The sequence below is a fragment of the Dipodomys spectabilis genome, unplaced genomic scaffold (genome assembly GCF_019054845.1).
Source record: "Dipodomys spectabilis isolate Male_0828 unplaced genomic scaffold, ASM1905484v1 ptg000082l, whole genome shotgun sequence".
NCBI lineage: Eukaryota > Metazoa > Chordata > Mammalia > Rodentia > Heteromyidae > Dipodomys > Dipodomys spectabilis.
The window spans coordinates 2,136,974-2,161,662 of record NW_024870759.1 but is presented as its reverse complement, the minus strand read 5'-3'; the positions used below and the strand labels follow the sequence as shown (position 1 = coordinate 2,161,662).

The following is a 24,689-nucleotide window of genomic DNA, read 5'->3' as shown; positions in this document are numbered from 1 at the left end:
TTCCGGTTTTCTGGTGGTTTATTGGAGATAGGAGTCTCACAGTCTCTCCTGCCCAGGCTGGCTTTGAACCACGATCCTCAGATCTCAGCCTCCTGAGTAGCTAGGATTACAGGCGTGAGCCACCAGCGCCTGGCTTTCCATTTCCTAACAAATGGGCAATGTCATTCTTTCTGATGGAGGCATAGAATTCCATTATGTATACATAACACATTTTCTTGATCATTCATCTACTGAGGGGCATCTGGGTTGGTTCCATATCTTAGCAATAGTAAATAAGGCTGCAATAAACAGTCGTGCTGGTAGCTTTAGTGTGATCTTGTTTGTGAACATTTGGGTAAATACCCAAAAGTGGGATTATTGGGTCATAGGGGAGCTTTATGTGGAGTCTTTTGAGGAACCTCCATACTGCTTTCCAAAGTGGTTGAACAAGTTTACACTCCCACCAACAATGCAGTAAGGTTCCCTTCTGTCCACTTCCCCTCCAGCATCTGTTGTTATTAGAGTTCTTGATTATAGCCATTCTAACTGGGGTGAGGTGGTATCTCAATGTTGTTTTGATTTGCATTTCTTTTATGGCTAGAGAGGTTGAGCATTTCTTCATGTGTCTATTGGCCATCCTTCTTTCTTCTTCAGAGAAGTTTCTCTTTAAGTCTTTAGCCCACTTATTTATTGAGCAGTTGTTTATTTAAGGATTTATTGTTGGGGGATTTAATTTTTGAGTTCCAAGTATATTTTAGATATGAGACCCTTGTCCGTTGTATGGCTAGTGAAGATCTTCTCCCAATCTGTGGGCTTTCTATTGATCTTGCTAGCTATGTCCTTTGCCATGCAGAAGCTCTGCAATTTCATGCAATCCTATTTGTCCAACCTTTCTTTGATTTGTTGTGTTTCTGGGTCTCTATTAAGAAAATTTCGGCCTGTGCCAACAAGACCTAGGGTTTCTCCTATTCCATCCTGTAATGTTTTCAGGGTGTCTGCTTTGACTCCTAGGTCTTTGATCCATTTGGAGTTGATTCTGGTGCAGGGTGATATATAAGGATCTAGCTTTAGTTTTCTACAAGTAGTTAACCAATTTTTCCAGCACCATTTACTGAAGAGGCTGTCTTTCTTCCATTCTATTTTTTTTTAGCTCCCTTCGACGATTAGATGGCTATGGGTCTGTAGGTTCATTTCTGGGTTTTCAATTCTATTCCATTGGTTCTGAAGTCTGTTCTTGTGCCAGTAATAAGCTGTTTTGATTACTATGGCTTTATAGTAGAGTTTGAACAGTTGTATTCTTTTCAAAACTTTAGGGGATGTTATAGAAATACTTATGTTCTGGTTTTAATTATCCTTTTACTTAAAACATAGACTTCTGGGGCTGGGAAGGTAGCTCAGTGATAGAGCACTTGCCTTGCATGCCTGAGGCCCTGGGTTCGATTCCTTAGCATCACATAAGCAAAAAGAAAAATACCGGAAGTGGCGCTGTGGCTCAAGTGGTAGCGCGCTAGCCTTGAGCTGAAGAGCTGAGGGATAGCGCCCAGGCCCAGAGTTCAGGCCCCACTACCGGACCAAAAAAAACAAACAAACACATAGACTTCTGTAAACAAGCTATATGCCTCAATTAAAGTGTTTGTGTTACAATCACAACCAATATTCAGCATTTCTAAGGAAATATGTACCATCAGTTGTCATTCCTTTATACCTGAACCATAATCGGAAAATTGAGAAAGATGGCAGTTTATGATGATGGTTTTCAAACGATTTCATGGATATTTCACCTATGTAGACACTCATGAATTGATTTATCATACGTTTAAAAATTAAGGATAGGGCTGGGAAGTGGCTGTGGCTCAAGAGGTAGAGCGCTGGCCTTGAGCTGAAGAGCTGAGGGACAGCGCCCAGCCCAGAGTTCAGGCCCCACAACCGGACCCCCCCCCCAAAAAAAAAAATTAAGGATAGCATTTTAAACACCAAAAAGGGAAACAGGCTAGACTGAGACCTAGGTACTCCTGAATTTTTATTGTCATCCTGTATGTTTTAAATGAAATATGGTAAATATTCTACACACACTTTAACATATCTTCGTTTTTTAAGAGACCAAATCAGCTGAGTGCCGGATGACTCACAGCTCTAATCCTAGCTACTCAAGAGGCTGAGATCTGAGAATCATGGTTCAAAGCCGGCCTGGGCAGGAAAGTCTGCCAGACTCATCTCCAGTTAACTACCAGAAAACCAGTAGTAGCACTGTGGCTCCAGGGGTGTAGAGCATTTGCCTTCAGCTGAAGAGCTCAAGGATAGTGCCTAGGCCCAGAGTTCAAACCCCAAGACTGGTGTGTGTGTGTGTGTGTGTGTGTGTGTGTGTGTGTGTGTGTGTGTGTGTGTGTGTGTGTGTGTGTGTGTGTGTGTGTGTGTGTGAGAGAGAGAGAGAGAGAGAGAGGTGGGGGGAGGGGGAAGGGAGAGAGAGAGCGCAAATCAAATTGTAAATTGAGGTTGTGCATAAACCTCAAAGTATATGGGTTACCTTTGTCAGCCTTTTGGATGTCTTTGCAAGACAGACCTATAAGATGTTTTACTTGAGATTTCTCTTTTGGTCCTGAATAGCTAATAGATATACCCAAGTTAAAGAATTGAAGATATAATTTGATTTTTATTCAGGTTTCTAAATTTTTCTTTATTTTTTTCTGAGTATTCCCTTTTTCCTTAGCGCTCTTTCATTTTCTTGTTACGAAAATAATGAGGAGAGAAGCAATGGTTTCTTCCTTACCTTTGTTCAAGCAGGAAAAAATCAAGAAATGACTTGATTGACTGTGAACAAATTCTCATACAGGTCTCGGAAAGTTTCTAAAATGATATCATGAGTTGAAGCATACTACACAAGTGTGTGTGTGTGTGTGTGTGTGTGTGTGTGTGTGTGTGTGTAGAGTATCCCACGGGTTGATGTGTGGACAGAAACCAATGACATTAAGCATTTCCTGAACTTGTTTTGCTATTGTCTGGATAAATAATCACAAGTAAGATATTTGGGTAGAGAATGAAAACATTTGTGGGAGTCCTGCCTCACTTTGTTATATTAACACAGAGGGAAAAAGTCTTTGAATGGTTTTGAGTGATCATTGTGAGAAAGTCTTCTTTCTGTAACCTTCTGAAAGGTACATTATCATTCTCTTCTTTTTCTCCCAGGTTAGCTTTGTTTGGTTGTTTGGAGAGAGATTTTAAGCTCTTGTGTAGTTGATACTCTTATGATGGTATTCATATAATCTTGAAGAAATGCTTGAATCTATGTTAGATTAAATTAATTTGCTTGTTCTCTGATGGACTAGAAAGAAAAATTTGTAAGACAATAATACAAGTGTTATTGTGTGATTTTTTTTCTTATCTGCTGATGAACCTGTATGTTGAGGTGTACTGATGTACCTGTAAAAAGCCAAGAAAAGTATTCTTTTAAAAAAATTATCAAAAATTATCTTTAAGTAGTTGTACACAGGGTTTTTAACTCAACATGTCAGTGTGTGAGTACAATGAATGCATCTTGATCAATGTCACCCTTTTTCATCATTCTTCCTCATCTCTCCCAAGTTCACCCATCCTCTCCTGAGTCTGCCTCGTTCTATTTTCACATATGTACACTTACTATTATGACTGTATTCTCCCACCCTTCCTCTCTCCATTTGTCTGCCCCTCTCCCTCAATTTCACTTCCCATTAACAACTTATGTTACAGCTTCCTGGTATTCATTTTGTTAAACTGTAAATTAGTTGTTCAAAGGAGTTATACCATTGGAATCCTCCCAATGAAGGCATTCTTTTGTCTCTTCTTACCCCCTCCAAGATGTGACAAATGCACACACACACACACAGACACACACACACACACACACACACACACACACACACACATTTTTGTTTTTAAAGATTGAAACCATACTTCAAATAAATTACTATAATATATTTCTACTGCACACAAATCTTTGAGTCATATTGAGTTTCAGCATTTATTTGGTAACTGTTAATCTCAAGAAACTGAGTGTGTGTGTTTGTGTGGGCCTACCTGGGCCTACGTGGTGGTATTTTAAAAGTCATCTCAGCTTACTCAACTATGTGATGACTATTGACAATCACCAATGTAGATTGAGGAGATGAGTAAGAAAATAGCTGGACCAGTAACTCTTACTAGAAATTATTTCCTTACATGTGGAAATTTACAACAATTCTGATTTGAAGGTTGGGGAGGATGGAGGGTTTCTATGTGATCTCAGATGAGACTAGAGAGGCTTTGTAAAATGCCTGTTCATGTATTTTCCCAAGATTTTATTGGAGTGTGTTCTTTTCCTCATTTAGGAATTAATTACATATTTTGGTTCTTGAGTAGAGGTGTATTGAAAGTACTTTCTCTGGGATATTAACCAAAGATACGATACCAGGTTTTTATTTTTAAAGCATACCTTTAAGTATGAATGGGAGAAACGTTTTTGCTAGTCACAGTAAAAGGTGGTAGTAGCTGAAATTAAGGTGCCATACAAAGAGAGTAGTGGATAAATTAGAGAGAGATTTGAGGTAAACTCAGTAAGTTAAAATTAGGTGAGTGATATAGATGATATGAGGGAGATATCTACAATGTTTCTAGTTCAAAAGAACAAATCTCCATACATGATCAGCTACTATGGATCTCCCTTATTTTGTGTAAGATGTTGATGATCTGTATAGATTAGTACAGTGATTATTTGACTTGAACATCATACTTGGTAGGATTTTTTTAATGATCTTGAGTAACAGATGTGATTATCTGCCATCTGTTTTTCCAGTGGTGAATTTAATGGTGAATTGCTTCATTAATTACAGAAAAGTATGTCCAAATTTACATTGTATTTTGTGAATTTTATTTTGAAAACTATATCCTATTAAGACTAAAGTAGAATGGAGTGATGGTTATATAGTATGATTAGTAGATAATGAAACTGTAAGATGTTAGAGGGAAAGAGGGCTGAGACTGTGGCTTAGTGGTAGAGTGCTTGCCTAACATTCATGAAGCCCTGAGTTATATTCCTTTGTACCACATAAACAGAAAAAGCCAGAAGTGGCACTGTGTCTCAAGTGGTAGAATGCTAGCCTTGAGCAAAAGAAGTTCAGGGATAGTGCCCAGGTCCCAAGTTCAAGCCCCAGGACTGGCAAAAAAAGAATAGCTAGAAAGAGAAACTTAGAAAAAAAATCAATGAGTTAAAATTGACTTTTTGTTTTTTTAGGGGTCCCTTCAGTGTTGTACGACGATGTATCAACAGAGAAACTGGGCAACAATTTGCTGTAAAAATTGTTGATGTAGCCAAGTTCACATCAAGTCCAGGGTTAAGTACAGAAGGTAAGAGATGGATTTCAAGTAAGTTATTTGATGTCTGGCTTTATTCCACCTCCAAAATCCATTTATCAACCTTATCTCATCTGGGGGTGGTGGGAAGCTAAGGGTATGGTATAGTGGGAAGTGGGTGGAGACAGTTTAAACTCCATTCTAGCTTCTCAGAATTCTAAATGATAACATGTGGAAGATGTAAAAACTTACAGAGTTATAAAGTCATCAGAGATTATTACGAACCTGTATTTTTTTTAACTTGGAATTGAGTGAAACCAGTACATAGGGCTTTTACGGTCTTATTTTTATAATTGGAAGGATGATAACTGCAGATTCAGAAAATGCTAATAAGACCCCTTCAAGTACATCATTTATACCTTTAGTAATCTTATGGTCCAGTAGAACTAAAAGCTTCATATGTGATTCATATTTGTCTTAAGTTACATGTAGTATGTGTAAAATTTGAAAGAATATACTATTAGATCTTCTAAGACTTAAAATTTAAAGACAGTATGGATAATCATATTTATAAGTATTTATAAGACATAAGAATTTTAAAGTTATTTATTTTATAGTTTTACAGTTTTATTTAACCGGTTTATACTTCAGAAGGCATGATTATTCTATTAACATTAATTTATATATTAATTGATATTAATTATAATGTATTAATATCTTAACTATCTATTTCTTAATTAGCCTATCTTTTCATTTTACCACAGTCTAATAAAAGATGAGTCCTCCTTTAGTCTTTTCCTTTTAATTCCCAAGAACAATGCAGTGAAGAATTTAGATAGGAAAATATAAGGCAGATCTACTTATATTTTATCCAGTTATCTTACTTTGGAAAGTATCAGCACACATCTGTGAGTTAAACAAAGTCTGTCTATTCCTGTAGACCTTTTTTACAGGATCATTGTTTTTCAATATTTTTCAAGTCCTTTGAATTTCCTTTGAATTATTTTCCACATAATGTTTTTAGAAAATTCTTAGAAGTTGCCTACTCACAATGAATCACTATTTTGTTTTTAGTGCTTTAATCTTTAAAAATCTATGGGAAAATTTAGAGATTTTTGTCTTATGATTTCGTTTTCTAGAATAGGCTCTTGTTGATAAATACTGCTTTTGATTGTAAAAAAAAATTATACATTTATCAAAATTTAAAATTTATTTTAAGCAGGTTTTACAACTAAATTGATAATTTAAACATTTTGGGGTTCTTTTTTTTATAGTGTTAGTGATCAAATCCTGGGCCTTGGGCATGCTGAGGCAAGCACTGTTTGCTTAAACTTTAACTGCCTTTGAGTTTAGCATTCTGTATTTGATTTTTCTAACTTAAGTTGTCTAATAAAGAAAACCTTCCTGAGTACTGAGATAATTTTCTATAATCCTAACTTATTAAACAAATATATGTTTTGAAACTTTTATTTCTTTTCAATGTTCTTACACTATCTATAAACCTAGATTCTAGTTCAAACTCACAAGTGTTAAATCATTTATTCAAGTACCTATATTAAATTGGAATAATTTAAGCCAAATTCCCTCCAGCATTATTGTAAATAATTAAATATTCATATACTACTTAACCTAAATTTATTAATACCAGAAGTTTAATCTCTTATAGTTGTACATAATTCTGTACCTCTCTAGGCTAAATACAGTTTTTAGTGAGACAGTTGCTTTATTTGGCTGAGAAAAATCATTTACATATTCTTCAACAAGATTTCCAGAATATGAGACTGAAACTCTCTTATGTATTGTCACTTAGAGAGTCACACTCCAAACTCAAAAAAGGGCAAAGGACTTGGTATATAATCCATATACCTGGGCTTAAGTCCTCTCTTTACTTAACATAGTATACAGAAACCTATCACTGAAGTTGCAGCAATTCCTTCATTACTTGAATAGTATTCGTGTCTGCAAATCTTGTCCTGAAGTCAAAGCCAGGCCATACTGTTGATCCTTTTACTCTTAATTTCAAGTTTTTTTGAACTCTTTATAACCATCTTATACATGGTAGAATCATGCCTTCTGATATTAAACAATATCCGGTTGGATTATTCAGATTACTCATGGCTTTCTCTGGTCTTCATTATAGTTTAATGGTTTTCAAAAGAAAATATACAATTGGCTTTTTTAAATTATGGTACTATGCTTCTCTACCTTCTTCAGTAAGATAACTTATAAGTTAGCCAAGAAACGGTCAGAATTTTATCTCCATCACTTCTACTTGGTTTTTGTTCACTTTTTTTGCAGTGAAATTTACCATACTCTATATTACTCAGGTTCAGACTAGCTTATTTTATTCTAATTTTTACACATTTTATTATAACATATATATGTGATATATAGCCAATTATTACATAAAACCCCTTTTGATGTTGCCCATCTTCTTATACCCCATCCAAGTTCTTTCAGCCCTTTTCTTGTTACTACAGGTGAAACATCTTAACTCCTTTGCTCTTCTAGTCCATTTACAAATTTTAAGTTAAAAATTACCTTATCATAGCAAAATATAGAAAAGATATATAAGAAGAAACATTTGAAATAATAAATTTAACATAATAAAAAGGAATCCAACCACTGCCAGTGGCTCATGCCTGTAATCCTAGATATTCAGGAAGCTGAGGTCTGAGGATCAAGGTTCAAAGCCAGCCTTGGCAGACAAATCTGCAATACTCTTATCACTAGTTAACTAGCCAAAAAGCTAGAAGTGGAGGTATGGCTTATACCCAGCATGGTGGTGCATACTTACAATCCCAGTACTCAGGAGGTTGAAGCAGGAGAATTGTAAGTTCAGTGCCACTCTGGCTATGTAGTGAGAACCTGCCTCAAAAATTTTTAATTTATTTTTTATTGCCTTATATCAGTTATATAGGGGATGAGTTCACTTTTTGAAAATGAGTAGTGACTGATCAATGAAAAAAGAGAACTACAATAAACTCAGAAAGTAAAGATGGGATATTATTAACATTAAAATAAAATAAAGTAAAATAATATAAGACTGTGAAAAATTATTTTTTTTGGGGGGGGGGGGTCTGGTCGTAGGGCCTGAACTCTGGGCCTGGGCACTATCCCTTAGCTCTTCAGCTCAAGGCTAGCGCTCTACCACTTGAGCCACAGTGCCACTTCCGGCTTTTTTTCTTTTTGCTTATGTGGTGCTGAGGAATGGAACCCAGGGCCTCATGCATGCAAGGCAAGCACTCCACCACTGAACCACCTTCCCAGCCCCAAGACTGTGAAAAATTATATGTCAGCAACTAGATATAGCCTTAATGAAGGGAACTAATTTGAAGGGAAAAACTGCTAGCCAAGGTTTAGACTAGGTTCAGACTCAGGAAGACATAGAACATCAGGAAAACAGTACAACTACGTAATTGAAAGATTTCCATAAAAAAATTAGTAATGAGTATTGAGTTTCATTTTGAAGTGACTAAATGTACAAAATTTAAATGTGGTAATGGTTGCATGGTCATGAACATAACTAAAATCAATTAAAATGTACACTTCATAGGGAAAATTTATAATTCTAGCTCAGTAAATAATTTTGAAAAAAATTATATGTCAAATCAATTTAAAATACCTTACTAGTTTAAAAAAGAGCAAGCTATGAGCCAGTGGCTCATGTCTGTAATCCTAGCTACTCAGGAGACTGAGATCTGAAAATCATGTTCCAAAGCCAGCCTGGGCAGGAAAGTCTGTGAGGCTCTCATTTCCAATTAACCACCAGAAAACCAGAAGTGGCACTGTGGTTCAGGTGGTAGAGCACTAGCCTTGAGCAAAAGAAGCTCAAGGACAGCCCCCAGACCCAGAGTTCAAGCCCCAGGGCATGCAAAAAAAGCAACAATTAAATGATATCTCAATTGACATAGAAAATGTATTTAACAAAATACAATCCTCTCATAAAAACCATAATAAATTATGAGTACAAAGCAACTTATTCTATCTTTTTAAAGGCATCTAAGAAGCATGATTAACTTCATATCTAATGTTTTAAGTCAATGCTTTCCTTCAAAGATTAAGAATAGGATAAGGATGTCTGTTCTCAGCACTTTTATTCAACATTGTAATGAAGACTTCAGCCAGAGAAGTTGTGTAATAATTAGAAACTTTTTAACAAATCCAGATTGGAAAGGAAGAAATGAAACTCACTTTTTGTAGAGAACCTGATTGTGTGTGTAGAACATCTAAAAAATCAACAAAATATTTTTAGCTGCACTAAGTAAGCTTAGCAAGTAAGCTTATTTGTAGCATGAAAGGTCAATATACAAAAATTAAGTTATATTTCTATACATTAGCAATGAAAAAATCTGAAAACAGAATTAAGGAAACAATTCCATATATGATAGCATCAAATGGAATAAAATACTTAGAAATATATTTAACAAAGGAAGTATAAGACTTGTAAACTAAAACAGTGTTTTAAATTATTGAGAAATATTAAAAGTTCTAAGTAAACAGTAAGCCTTTCTGTGTTCATTGATGCTAATCATAAAATATATATGGAAAGCACACAATCTTGAATAAAGGAGGGGGAGACGAAGCTGAAAGACTTAACCTTTCCCAATTTCAAATTCTCTGACAATTCTACATTAATATGCATTGTGTAAGCATGAGGAGAGACATAGATGAGTGAAATTGAATTAAGCATTTAGTAATAAGCACTGGTAATAATAATATGCATTTAGTTATAAATTAAGCATTTAGTAATTTTAAGAGTGAATTCTTTATGCTGCCCTGGCCGGCCTTGAACTCATGGGCTTGAGCAATCTTCCCAACCTTCTGAGTGGTTGAGACTATAGACACTTGATATCATCCCCAGAAAATCTGTACATTTTAAAGTTAAATGGTTTTCAGAAGTGATGCCAAGGAAATTCATTGAAAAAAATAATAGTTTCTTCAAAACAGTGGCTCTAGGACAACTGGTAATTGACATGCAGTAGCATAAATGTGCCCTCAACCTAATACCTGAAAAAAAACTAAAGTAGATCAGACGCAAATGAATGAGCTAAAACTTTGAAATTTACAAGAAAGCATAGGCTTAATTCTTCATGATTTTAGATTAAAGCACAGTTTTCATAGATGTAAAACATAAAACACAAGTAGCAGAGTTAAAATTAATAAATTTAATAACTTCATCAAATAAAAAACCTTTTGTACTTCAAATGATACTATCATGAAGGAATAAGACAGGATACACAATTAGGGAAAATATTTACAAGTCACCTACATAATAAGATTCTAGTATACAAATATACAAATAACTTTTGTAAGTCAACAATAAACACAAAGGAAGACTTTTTAAAAATAATGGATTAGCTGGGCACCAGTGGCTCATGCCTGTAATCCTAGCTACTCAGGAGGCTGAGATCTGAGGACTGCAGTTCAAAGCCAGCCTGGGCAGGAAAGTCCCTGAGACTCTTATCTCCAATTAACCACCAGAAAACCGGAAGTGGCACTGTGGCTCAAGTGGTAGAGCGCTAGTCTTGAGCTGAAGAGCTCAGTGCCCAGACCCAGAGTTCAAGTCCCACGACTAATCAAAAAAAAAAAACAAAAAGAGGATTTGAATAGACATTTCTTCAACAAATATTTGTAAATGAAAGTGTGGTTCAGTGGTAGGAGCACCTGCCTAGCAAGCACCAGGACTTGCATGCTGTCTCCTCTCCTAATTAATATTTACAAGTAGTCAATAAACACATAAAAAGATATGTAGCACCATTTATCCTTTAAGAGAATGGAAATAAAAACCATAGTTTAGATTCTATTTCACACCCACTCTCACATTTATACTGCAGAAAAAAAATTGTAACAAGGGTATGATAAACTTGGAATTCTCATTTATTAATATGGGAATTAAAATGATATAGCTGCTGTGGAAAAGTCTGACAATTACTTAAAGGTTGAATTTAAGAGTTTCTTCAGACCTAGCACTTCCATTCCTAGGTATATACCCAAAACTATTGAAACTAGACATTCACACAAAAACTGATAGATGAATATTTATAGCAACATTATTTGTAGTACTCAGAATTTTTGGAAACCAACCAAATAATCACCAGCTGGTGAGTGGATGAAAAAATTGGCTGTTAACTAGTGCAATAGAGTATTATTTAGTATGAAAGTATGTAAGCTTGGCTCAACATGTGAAAATCAAGTTGTGGTATCCATCACAGCAGCAGGCTAAAGAAGTCACTTGACCTTGTTAGTAGATGCCACGAAAATCTAACCACCCATTCATGATTTTTAAAGAAACAATTTTCAGTGAAGCAGGAATGAAGGGCAACTTTCTTAACTTGGTAATATCTAAAACAAAGAACAACAAAAAATACCCACAATCCTTATATTTAAAATCACACTTAATGATCAGAAGTTCTCCCTAAAATTGGGAATAGGGCCAGAATGTTCCTACTCATCATTCTTGTTCAATAAAGTTTGGGGAAGTCTAGCCAATGAATACCGAGCATCATAAAGAAACAAAAGCTCTTACTTGTAGAAAATCTCCCCCCAAAATCTACAACAGAAGGAACCAAAAAAAAGAAAACCCCAAAACACCCATCCTTCTAGAACTCAGAAGTGTTAATAGCAAAGTTGCTTGCTACAAGTTTAATATGCACTGAGTAAGTGGGATTTGAAATTTAAGATACAAAACCATTGTATCATCATCACAGACTGCCCATGTAATTCTAGCTACTCAGGAGACTGAGATTTAAGAATCATATTTCAAAGCCAGCTCTTGCATAAGTCTGTGAGACTTCATCTTCTACTAACCACCAAAAGCCAGAAGTAGAACACCCAGAAATAGATCCACACAAATATATCCAACTGATCTTTGACAAAGTAGCAAAATTGATCTTATGGAAAAAGGTAGTTCTTTGATCAAATGATGCTGAACCATACTAACACCTGAAACCAAGTTTTTATAGCTACTCCACTCATAATGGATAAAATCTGAAAAACACTATGGTATCCTACAGTTACTGTTATACTGTGATACATCCATACCTTGGAATGGTATTCAGCCATAAAAAAAGAAAATATCGTGACCCCTCTGTACAGTATTTTCACAATAAAAAAAAATTAAGAAAGAAAAAAGAAAATATCCATGGTTGCATGCAACACATTGGATGGATCTCAATAAATTATGCTGCATTTAAAAAACACTAAATGCCATATAAGGTTGCCTCTCTGTAAGTCTCAAAGTAATAAAATTATAAAACTGAAATTAATGATTGTGAGTTGTGGGTCACTGAAAAATTGGGGTAAGACTCATGAGACAAAGGTTGGTCTGATTACAGAAGGATAGCATTGGAGTCATTGTGGGTCATCAGGTCATCTGATCTGACCTGATCTGTGGCGCATCTCTTCTAATTTCTGTTTTAGTGTCACTTTTCTGGGTTCAATATTGTACCATGTTTATATAAAGTGCTACCATGGAGCGGAAGGACTGGGTGAAGAGTACACAAACTCTCTGTTATTTTTGCAAATGTCTATTAATGTACAATTATCTTTAAATTTTTCCTTGTGATCTGCATGCTTTTCCACTAAAACAATAAGTAGCTCACAAATGTGAGAGAGTATAGGAAGAAACGTTGTGACTAAAGGTTTTGGATTTCATACGTTCCAAATTGTTCTATACAGTAAAACCCTGATTGATGTATAACTGATAACATCATTAGACATTGTCACTTGCTTTCCTCAGGAAACATGAATATTTAAAGTAGATTTAATTTACATAAAGAATTTATATTCATTTTGTAGAATAATTACTGATCTAGCTAATAAATCTGTGTCTCCTTTTTCATGCAGAAAGCGTGCTAACATCTTTTACTTGCAATTGCATTTTCTTAATATCATCATTTCTTCCACTGTTGGCTTATAATTGACATAAAGTCATCCAGCAAATCTCAAGATGTTAAGGCATACTTGTGTTTAATTTTGTCATAAAAATACCATACACTATGATTCCTGAACAAGTTGGTAACATTATTAAGGCATGGTCACATATTGAATAAATCAAACTATAATTTATAAAGTCAATATTTAAATAAAGAGACTCATTCTTTCAAATATTAATGAATTATCCTTTACCACATCATATGCATGTGATATATTAATTTTATTTTATTATTGAGAATTAGATGGTCATAATTGAGAATTGGTAGTATTAATCATAGATCCTTCAGAATCATAAAGCCCTTAAATATGACTTGTATTTTTTAGTAAGTTTTTATTGTGAAAATACTGTACAGAGGGGTTACAGTTACATGAGCAAGGTAATGAGTACATTTCTTATCAAGCATTGTTGCCGCCTCCTTTGTTTTTCCCCTACCATCCCTTCCCTCCCACCTTCCCAACTATGCCCCTCTATCCCCCCAAATTATTGTTGGGTTGGGTCAACCTGTATCCCTATTTAAACAATTTGTTTTTTCCCTTCCCCTCCACAAATTATACCAACATCAGATACAGTAAAAACAGGGGTTATACTGTGGAGAAGGGACATACAAAGCAACAAAAAAAATCACATGGTACCTTATAAATGTGTTAGAAACAATAGCAAGCAAGAAAAAAAAAACACTTGTGTCCCTATCTTGGGGTTCATTTTGCTTAACATCATCTTATCTGACCTATTCCGCTTGTCCCAGACATATACTAGTTATTGCAAATAAGGGAAACCTTGGAACCTATGTTTCTTTGGGCCTGGCTTACTTCACTCAATATAACTTTTTCCAAGTCTTTCCATTTCCTAACAAATGGGACAATGTCATTCTTTCTGATGGAGGCATAGAATTCCATTTTCTTGATCTATTCATCTAGTGAGGGGCATCTGGGTTGGTTCCATATCTTAGCTATGCTAAATAATGCTAAATGCAAATCAAAACAATATTGAGATTCCACCTCACCCTCGTTAGAATGGCTATAATCAAGAACTCTAATAGCAACACATGCTGGAGGGGATGTGGCTAGAAGGGAACCCTACTGCATTGTTGGTGGGAGTGTAAACTTGTTCAACCCCTTTGGAAAGTAGTATGGAGGTTCCTCAAAAGACTCCACATACAGCTCCCCTATGACCCAGCAATCCCACTTTTTGGCATTTACCTAAATGATCACAAACAAGACCATACTAAAGCTACCAGCACAACTATGACTTGTATTTTCAAAGTCTTATTGATTATTAGTGGTTCTGTGTAGAAACAGCTTTTGTATTAAATGGAGTATTTGAACAAAATTTCTGGAGACCAACTTTTAACTAGTCCTACAATTTTCAAAAAAAATCTACTTTTTATAGTTCTTGAATATAGTTCTTATTTAATTATTGCGTATATCACTTAGTAGATTCCTAAAGGAGATTTTCCTTTTCCCATTTATTTTTAAAGCAATTATTTCATGTATCTTAGATAATGTTATGAGTATTGTTTTAGTAAACTGCCTTGATCTTGCATCTTTGCATGTTCCCCTTGTGGTGTGTGTGTGTGTGTGTGTGTGTGTGTGTGTGTGTGTGTGTGTGTGTGTGTGTGTGTGTGTGTGTGTGTGTGTGTGTGTGTGTGTCCGTCCCTGAGCTTCTTTTGCTCCAAGGCTAGCACTCTACCACATCAGCCATAGCTCTACTTCCAGCTTTTTTTGGCAGCTAATTGGAGAAAAAAGCCTTACTAATTTTTCTGCCTGGGCTGGCTTCCAGCCTCAATCCTTAGATCTCAGCTTCCTGAGTAGCTAGACAAGCATAAGCTCAGCCACATCTTTTTTTAAAAAAATTACTAACTTTGTAGTATTGTGGTAAGCATTTCTGGATAACTAAACTAAGATGCAAATTTTATAAGTGTGAGGTTTATAATTATCTTATTGATCAATTCCTGTGGTTCATTGAAAAATTACTAATGTATTGCTAAAGATGAGGAATTTTTGGTAACTATTTTTGAAATGAACTATGAGGGTAAAGAAAACTATTTCTTTCTTTTTGCCGTATAAAACAATGTAGACAAGGCTTAGTCCATATTACTTGCTTCTGAAAGTATAAGTTATTTGTTAAGTAAAATGACACATGTAATTTTAGGTGTAAACATAGATTGCTATTACATTAAATATATTGGCATAATCCTTAATATCATCCCATAATCCCTAATATATTTCTCTTAATCTGAATTATATTATTATGTCTTAGATACATTAATAAAGTAGCTAACATATTTAGATATTGTCATCCTCAAAATTATTTGCCTTGCATATTCAATTTCATCATTTCATCATAATATCATGTTTAGGAATTATAATAACATGAAAAAAATGTAAAATGAAGAGTGCTCATTTTTTATTCTGAAATAAAATAGTTTTTTAAGGTTTGCTCCTGTTCATTATATGTGGTATATGTTTCTTTTCTTAATAACTATTTTCCTGTGAACTGTTTTCTTTCAATCTTTGATTCATTAGTTTTTACATTATGAGATTTCAGAACTTCCTCAGAAAGCTACAGAGAGAAAATTGCTAATGCTAGAGATTCTTTTTTCTGGTTTGATAGATTCATAAACTCTGATGCACTATGGAAAACTCTGTCTATACAATAGGTACATGAATTTGACAGTATATTTGCTTTAAATCTAAAGAAGTAAATTGGGGGAATTTCTTAGATATCTTGGATATCTGTGCTGCTATGAATACTTAAAGAAATACTTATATAGCATATATAGCTATATGAATAATTAGGAAATAGGTTTTTCAATAATATAAGAATTTGTATTATATAATTAATATGTCAAATGAAAAAACAAATTCTGGCTGGGCACATTCTGGTAATCCTAGCTACTCAGGAGGCTGAGATCTGAGGATCAAGGCTCAAAGGAACCCCACTGTTATCTCCAATTAATCACCAAAAAGCTGGTGGTAGAACACCAGCTTTGTACAAAAAAATCTAAGGGATAGTCCTCAGACCCTGAGATCAAGCCCTGTGTGTGTGTGGGGGGGGTGCATGCGAAGTACACACACACACACACACACACACACACACACACACACGCACGCACACACACAAATAAATTCTAACAATAAGAAGAGAGGTTCCCCCCCCCCCCAAAGGATTGATGGGAGAGGTAGGAACTATTGCAATAGGGAGGTGGGATACACTTCAGTAGAGAAAACACTGTGACTGTAAAAATCTTTGAGTACCATAAAAGTTAGGCAAAAAGAAAAGTTTTCTTGTATGGGAGAAATAAGCTATGTTAAAAAGAACCTGGTATGAGGAAGTGAGTAGACCTGAGGGAAGGAGAGATTTAATCCAAGTTTGGTAACAGCTATTTTGTTCCATTGATCATGGTGACAACTAATTAGTTCTCAGTTCATCAGTTAAGAGGCAAAGAATGGAAATTTGGAGGGTCTGTATTTGGTCTTTTCATAGCAAAGGGGCTTCCATGAGTCTTATCTAAACATGAAGGGAAGGTATTTCTTTGTACTAAACCATTTTCAGGAACACAAGGGGCAGTAGGGTCCTTAATCTTTGCTGTTTTCCATCTGTTTATGCATGAGTACTTTGGGAGTATTTGAATTCACCATATAGTTCTTACATTTCCGATTTTTACAGGTATGTTACTAGGCTTGCTTTTCTTTGGCAAGGAGTGATTTTTAATGTATATAATCACTATTCCTTGAGTTCCACATCGGTGGATTCAACCAACCACAGATTGAAAATGTTTAGGAAAAATGCATCTGCACTGAACAAGTACACATCTTTTCCCCCTTATTATTACTCCCTAAACAATGTAGTTTAACAACTATTCCCATTATATTGGATATAGTAAGTATTCCAGAGATAATTTAAAGTGCTGAGTACTATTTAACACGGTCCCAATGTTTAGTAATACAAAGAAACGTAAGAAAACATCCTGTTCCTTCGAAATTTAAAACATCTTTGGGATATTATGAGAATTGTCTATTTTAAATGGTAACTTGTCTTACCTGTCAACAAATAGAAGTTGGATTCAGTTGCTGGTGCAAAAAGAAAAGACACAGAGAGAACTCACATTTGAGTTTTTACTCTAACAGATGCTTTTGAGACTGGCCACAAATGTTGCTGAATGTTCACAAAGATTTCTACACAGCATCAACTATGTATGCTTGTAAAGGAACCAATTTTCAAACTCTTATTTTCAATCTGTGTTCTTTGTAAAATTGATGTGCTTAATAATATAGTTGTAAAATTCTTTCTTAAAAAAGGAAAAAGAAAAAAGAATCTGAGTGCTGGTGGCTTGCTCCTGTAATTCTAGCTACTCAGGGGGTTGAGACCTGACCATTGTGGTTCAAAACCAGCCCAGGAAAGAAACTCCATGAGACTCTTATCTCAAGTTAACTATGAAAAAAGATAGAGGTGAAGCTGTGGTTCAAATGATAGAGAGTGCTAGCCTTGAACTAAAAAAGCTCAGGGACAGTGCCTAGATCCTGAATTAAGCCCCAGTACCAGCGCATGCATACGCATGAGCACACACACAGAACATACTTGTAGTGGATATACAGGTTCTTCTTTCATAATGGTTTTCTTCTCTCACTTCACGATGAACCTTCCTCTCACCTATCCAGAATCTTAGTATGATCTGTTAAATATTGACAAAATTCCTAGGATGCCAAAAAAAAAAAAAAACAGTTTGAAAACTAACATCATTGTTAAGAAAGTGCATGACTCTCAAAGACCAAATATTTTTTAACTGAATTGCTTCCTGATTTGCTTCCAATAAAATTCAAAAAAGACCCTACTAATTTTCTAGCTGATCATTAAAACTTTTTTGTGGTACCAGGATTGGAACTCAGTGCTAGGTAGGCTCTCTATTACTTGAGCCATGCCTTTAACCCTCATTAAAACCAATTTTTAAGCCAGGTTCCTGTAGCTCATATCTGTAATCCTAACTAGTTGGGAGGCTGAAAATCGAAGGATTATGGTCAAAGGCCAGGAAAGTTCGCAAGATCCTTGTTTGAAGTAGCAAAAACAGGGCTAGAGGGCTGGGAAGGTGGCTCAGTGGTAGAGCGCTTGCCTTGCATGCATGAGGCCCTGGGTTCCATTCCTCAGTACCACATAAGCAGAAAAAAAAGCCGGAAGGGGCACTGTGGTAGAGTGCTAGCCTTGAGCTGAAGAGCTGAAGAGCTGAGGGATAGCGCCCAGGCCCAGAGTTTAGGCCCCACGACTGGACCAAAAAAAAAAAACACAAAAAACAAAAAAAACAACCAAATAAACAAAAACAGGGCTAGAAGTATGGCATAAGTAAGAGTGTCAACATAGCAAACATGAGGTCCTGAGTGCAAACCTCAGTGTCAAAAATTATAAAAAACCATCCGGGCACCTGTGGTTCATGCCTATAATTCTAGCTACTCAGGAGGCTGAGATCTGAGGATCGTGGTTCAAAGTCAGTCCCGGCAGGAAAGTCCATGAAACTGTTTATCTCTTATTTACCACCAGAAAACCAGAGTGGCACTGCAGCTCAAGTGGTAGAGCACTTCCCTTAAGCTGAAGAGTTCAGGGACAGTGCCCAGTCTCAGGGTTCAAGCCCCATGACTGACAAAAAATAAAATGAAAAATGAAAAAAGCTCCTAGTTTTTGTGACATCATTTGTAACTCATGATGTGTAACTCAAAAAGAGGTTGCTCTAATAAAGCCCCCATCACATCACTCCCCCTCTTTTTTTTGTCAGTCCTGGGGCTTGAACTCTGGGCTTGGGTGCTGTCCTTCAGCTCCTCAGCTCAAGGCTAGTGCTCTACCACTTGAGCCACAGCACCACTTCCGGTTTTCTTGTGGTTATTTGGAGATAAGAGTCTCACCAACTTTCCTGCCCGGGGTGGCTTTGAATGTGATCCTCAGATCTCAGCCTCCTGAGTAGCTAGGTTTACAGGCATGAGCCACTGGTGCCCGGCTCACTCTCTCCTTTTTTATTTTATTTTTATTTTTTTTTCAGGTCAGGGGTAGGTTTATCCATCGTTCTGGCTGGTACCAGGCCATGTTGGCCCTCCAAGCGGCTGGGAAAGGCCTGGGAAAGAGAGAGCTGGGAAAGAGAAGAGAGCTGGGAAAGAGAAGAGAAAGCTGGGAAAAAGGGCGTCTGGGCCTGGGCTAGGCATTATGTAGGGTATGGGCAGAGAAAGGTGTGGCCACATCAAATTCAGATGTGACCTCAGTAGATGCAGATGTGACCTCTTACAGGTATGCCAGTTGCCTAGGTAACACAGGTACTGGGCGGAGACTTTGCTGCGAGGAGGGTGGAGTCTGCTCGCCATCTAGGAGCAGACCTTACATTACAGCCTTTCAATAATCATGAAATAGGGCACGGATTCTCTCTGGCTACTTCCTGCTGACAAGGGTCATCGACAATGGGGTAAAAGGCTGGAATTTGGTCCCCTCCCAGAGAAGACATTGAGCAGCAGCTGTCCCTTGGTGGTGTGAGTCCTTAGATGAAGTCTGGAGAAGTCTCATGAGGCATTGAGGGACTGGAAAAAAATACTAGAGAGCAAATAAATGGCAAGAGGAAGGACTTGGGACTAAAAATGTTGGTAGAAATGTCCCTAGCTACTTCTGACATCTGGCGACTAAGTAGAGAAGTCAGGTGACAAAGGCAAGAATATAAATTCCTGTTGTTAATAGGTAGACAGGTATAGACATTGGATGGGCAGGCTTCTTCTACTGACCTCCTGGCTCTGGTTAATTTTGAAAGGGCAGGCACAAAGTAGCTGATGTGACATCATCTCCTCTTACTCCTCTCCATGTTCCCTTGTTCCCCAGACTGACTGAGTCTAGGTGCTCGTTGCTGGGATGGCTTGTCCCAGTTGGTATTCAAGGAGGTTTGAACTCAAGGCCTGGGAACTGTCCCTAAGCATTTCTGCTCAAGGCTAGTGCTCTACCACGTTGAGTTACAGTACCACTTCCAGTGTTTGGCTGGATAGAGATAAGAGTCTTGAGCCATACTTCCAGCCTGGCTCTTTGCAGGTTAGTTGGGAGATGAGTCTTAGGGATTTTTCTGCCTGGGCTGGCTTTGAACCGCAATCTTTGCCACAAAAGCCCTTAATTATTTCCAACTAAAGCAACAAGGAGATCAAGTAGAATAAGTAGAGTTTACCTGGTTCTTATCAAAATTGACTGACAAATATTCTGGAATGACAAAACTTCTTAGATGTGAGAATCTTAGCACAGATATGCCCAATATTTTAGAGTCATGTAGTCAGTACCAGAATACACAACACAAAACAAAAAAGGCAAAACTCAAAACCTAAAATTTTGACAACAATGTTTAGACGTCTTTGCTAACAAAGCACATCAGATAGTTGGACCTCAGTTACCAGGGCCTGTGAAAAGAGCAACTTGTTAGCAAGGCACCTTAGAATAGATGGATAGAGTAGTAAGTTTGGTGGAAGGTCAAGGGTCAGATGGGGCCAAACCCTTAACCCACCATGTGGCCAAGATGGTGAACTGAAGATGGTGAATTTCTGAAAAAATGCTAAGAAACCCTGAACAAATAGATCAAGCCTACATTGACTAGCCTTTGAGAGGGAACCTACAGGGGGGTCCCTGAGATCCAGCCTGCACCGCACTCTTCAGGACACAAGCCAAAATGTAGAAAACAGAAAGGGAGAGATAGGGAAAGTTGGACATGACTGGCAGAGAGAGAGAGAGCAAAGAGAACCTGAAAGTCAACAGACTCTGACCATTTACCATTGCAGTGGCAAAAACTGTCTACATCTAAGAATGGCATAAAAATTAGGTGCTCTGGCTTTCCAGGGAGCACAGGAGGCCTGTCAAAGGGGTTTCGCCGCTCTGGCGTGATTCGCAGCACCCCATTAAATGTGTCGGAGAGTCAGTCTGGTGAGTGAAGGAGAGCTGACCAGGCAGAAGCAGCGTCCTGACTTCCCCCAGAGCCCTCTAGAGAGAAATGGCCAAGCCCCCAAAACCAAGTGCCCTCGGCTTCAGAGGTGACGGCCTTTCAGCTAAAGGCTGTAGGAGCTCTCTGGTGTGGCATCACATCTGGACAGAGACTGAGCAACAGAGAACCATAGAAAGTAGTTTCACTCACCAGAGTAGAAAAGTGGTGTGGACATGGATGTGAAGGTCAGCAATGGTATCTATGCGCTGTGTCCGCAGCAGACAGATGGGTTCGCAAAAGGCCGTCAGAACTTTGGGTATTCCTCATAGGAAAAAAGGGAAAAAAAAAACAAAAACAAACAACAACAAAAAATAAAAAACAGAGGAATCCCACCTATCCTGACTTTAAGCCCTTCCCAGGTTTCGGCACCATTTATGTTAGGTTTTTAAAAAGAGGTAGCCAAGTAAGAACAGCACCATGCACATGGTCTTCAGGTAAGGGGTAGGTTTATTCATCGTTCTGCCGGGCACCAGGCCGTGTTGACCCTCCAAGTGGCTGGGAAAGGCCTGGGAAAGAGAAAGAGCTGGAAAAGAGAAGAGAGCTGGGAAAGAGAAGAGAGAGCTGGGAAAGAGAGCTCCTTTTTTAAATAATAGATTTGAGTCTATAGTGAAGAGACAGCAGCGAATAGGAAAAAATAATTTGCCACCTATTCATTTGACAAAGGACTAACATCCTGTTGCATATAAAGAACTCAAAAAGCTTAACAAAAACAAAGAATGCAGTTTTAAAAGTGGGCAAATGTGGGCGTTGTTGGCTCATGCCTATAGTCCTAGCTACTCAGGAAGCTGAGATCTGAGGATTGCTGTTTGAAGCCAGCCCAGGCAGAAAAGTCCATGAGACATTCATCTCCCATAAACTACTCAGAAAAAGACAGAAGTGGTGCTATGGCTCAAGTGGTAGAGTGCTAGCCTTGAGTAAAAGAAGCTCAGGAACAGTGCCCAGGCCCTGAGTTCAGACCCCAGTATTGGCACCAAAAATAGAAATAATAGTGGGCAAATGAAGGAAAATGGTAGAATGTCTGCTTAGCATACGTAAGGCCTTGAGTTCTATCCTTGGTACTTCACTTTAAAACTAATCCTGTATCATTAGCCAATGTGGTGCTTCAAACCTTTAATCCCTGTTCTCTGGAGGCTCAGGCAAGAAGAGGATTATGAGTTTGGGGCTAATCTGAGTTACATAGCAAGATACTACCTCAAAAACCAAGTAAACAGTAAGTGGGTAAATAACGTGAATAGATACCTGTCAAAAAAGAAGTACAACTGTGCAACATATAATAAGAAAAATGTTCAATATCATTAGCCATCACAAAAATCAAAACTATAATCAGTTATGTCACTCCAGTTAAAATTGCAATTAAAAAAATAACTAGTAAGGACTTCTTGTGAACCATTAGTAGGCATGTATAAATTTGTACAGCCATTTCCTGGTACTTACTTTGCTAGATTTAAAAAATATGTATTTTCAAGGTGATATGCAGGGGCATTACATTTACATATGTAAGGTAATAAGTACATTTCTTGTTGAATATTGTTACCCCCTCCTTCGTTTTTCTCCCACTTTCCCTCCCCCTCAACTCCCCACTCCTCAAGTTGTAAAGTTCATTTCCAACATATTTGTGAGTATCATTGTTGCATTGGTTCACCCTTGGTCCTTTGTCTAAATATTTTGTTGTTCCCCTTCCCTTTCCCAAATCAGATAAATGTATATACAAGCACAAAGTACCAAAATCAAATACAATGACAACAGAGGATAAACCAAAGGAAAGAAAATAAGAAATAACTCACACAGTATATTAAAAACAACATCAAGGAAAAACCTCATTTCTATATCTTGGAGTTCTTTTCGATTAACATCATCTTATAAGGTCATATACACATAGCTGTTGAGCTATTGTGATCCTCTTCTAGGACTATCCTAGACATATACTAATTATTACAAATGAGGGAAACCATGGTGCCTATGTTTCTTAGGTTCTGGCTTACATCACAAGATGATTTTTTCCAAGTCTTTCCGTTTCCTTACGATTGGGGCAGTGTCATTCTTTCTGATGGAAGCATAGAATTCTATTGTGTGTGTGTGTGTGTGTGTGTGTGTGTGTGTGTGTGTGTGTATGTATGTATGTATGTGTGTGTGTATATATATATATATATATATATATATATCACATTTTCTTGATCTAGTCATCTATTGAGGGGCATCTGGGTGGGCCCAGGCCCCATGACTGACAAAACAAAGTGCCCCTTTCGTGTAGTACCAAAGAGCTGTCTAGCATTCCTTAGTGCAAGAAGGCTGTAATGTATATTACAGAAAAAATTCTTCATTCAGGCATGAGTTACAGAATTCTTGGCCATGAATTCCATTAATGAATCACCAATGTATGAAATATAGTGTGTTTACACAAACACACATAAAAATAGTTACATAGACGCAGGTGCTGGTGGCTCATGCCTGTAATACTAACTATTCAGGAGGCTGAGATCTGAGTATCATTATTCAAAGCCAGCCTGGGTAGGAAAGTTCATGAGACACTTATCTCCAATAAACCGCTAGAAAAAAACAGAAGTGGCTCTGTGGCTCAAGTGGTAGAGTGCTTGCTTTGAGCTGAAGAGCTGAGGGGCATCACCCAGGCCTAGAGTTCAAGCCCAACAACCAACAACAACAACAAAATAATTACATGTTATTGGCATAATGTTGTAACCAGGTAGTCACAGGAACCTGAACCTGTGTTTCTGCTAAACCCAGTTTTTCTTTACAGTGTTCACTTACTTAGTGTTTGGGTTGGCTTTTTAGAACATAACTGCCATGAATAATGAAAATCAGTGGCATATGATTTCTTATATGCATTTGTTTTCAGTTCCCTTGTATATATACCTAGTAGTAGCATTGCTAAGCAGACCACATGGTAACACGTTCTTGTTTTTATAAATAAAGTTTCTAAGTGTTGATTATAAAAATATAAACAGGTACAAAATTTGTACTGAACCCTATCTTATTCTACTAGATGTAGAAAATGAGATCCTTCTTGGATAGGTGTGGGAATTGCCCTTGCTTAGATGGCCATGAAATATAGGAGTCATTATCTTTTGAGACACCTCCATGTTTATAGCTTTCAAGGGCTCCTGAAGATAAATGCCCAGTTACAAGAAATGGCCTTGTTTGGGGAAGCCCAGCCCTGATTATTTACAGTTATAAGAATGGAGTCCTTTCTTTGTTCATTATGCCAATGTTTCAACATCGGTCTCACTTTCCTCTTGCCTAGTTGTTCTGCCTATAAATGGGTTAAAACAGTGTGTTTTGGTGTGTGCTGGCTGATCTGGGTCTTAAACTCAGGGCCTGGACAGTGTCCTGAGCTTTTGTGCTCAGTTAGTGCTCTACCACTTGAGCCACAACCCTTCTTTTAGCCTTTTGATGTTTAATTGGAGATAAGAGTCTCAAGGACTTTCTTGCCTGAGTTGGCTTAAGAAATAAATGTAATTCTCATATCCCAGCCTC

At 37.1% G+C, this 24,689-nt stretch overlaps 1 protein-coding gene across 8 annotated transcripts in view; it reads left to right on the top strand.

Annotated features, from left to right (window-relative positions):
* Cask (calcium/calmodulin dependent serine protein kinase) overlaps positions 1–24,689 on the top strand; it is a 345,788-nt gene that overhangs the window by 85,794 nt on the left and 235,305 nt on the right. For 4 of the 8 annotated variants that reach the window (XM_042683597.1, XM_042683593.1, XM_042683599.1 and 1 more), the window contains exon 2: positions 5,222–5,334. In XM_042683597.1, the coding sequence (XP_042539531.1) occupies positions 5,222–5,334 (113 nt within the window). Of the gene's footprint in view, positions 1–5,221; positions 5,353–24,689 lie in introns of all 8 variants that reach the window. The other 4 variants (XM_042683598.1, XM_042683596.1, XM_042683592.1 and 1 more) reach the window with 1 other exon arrangement.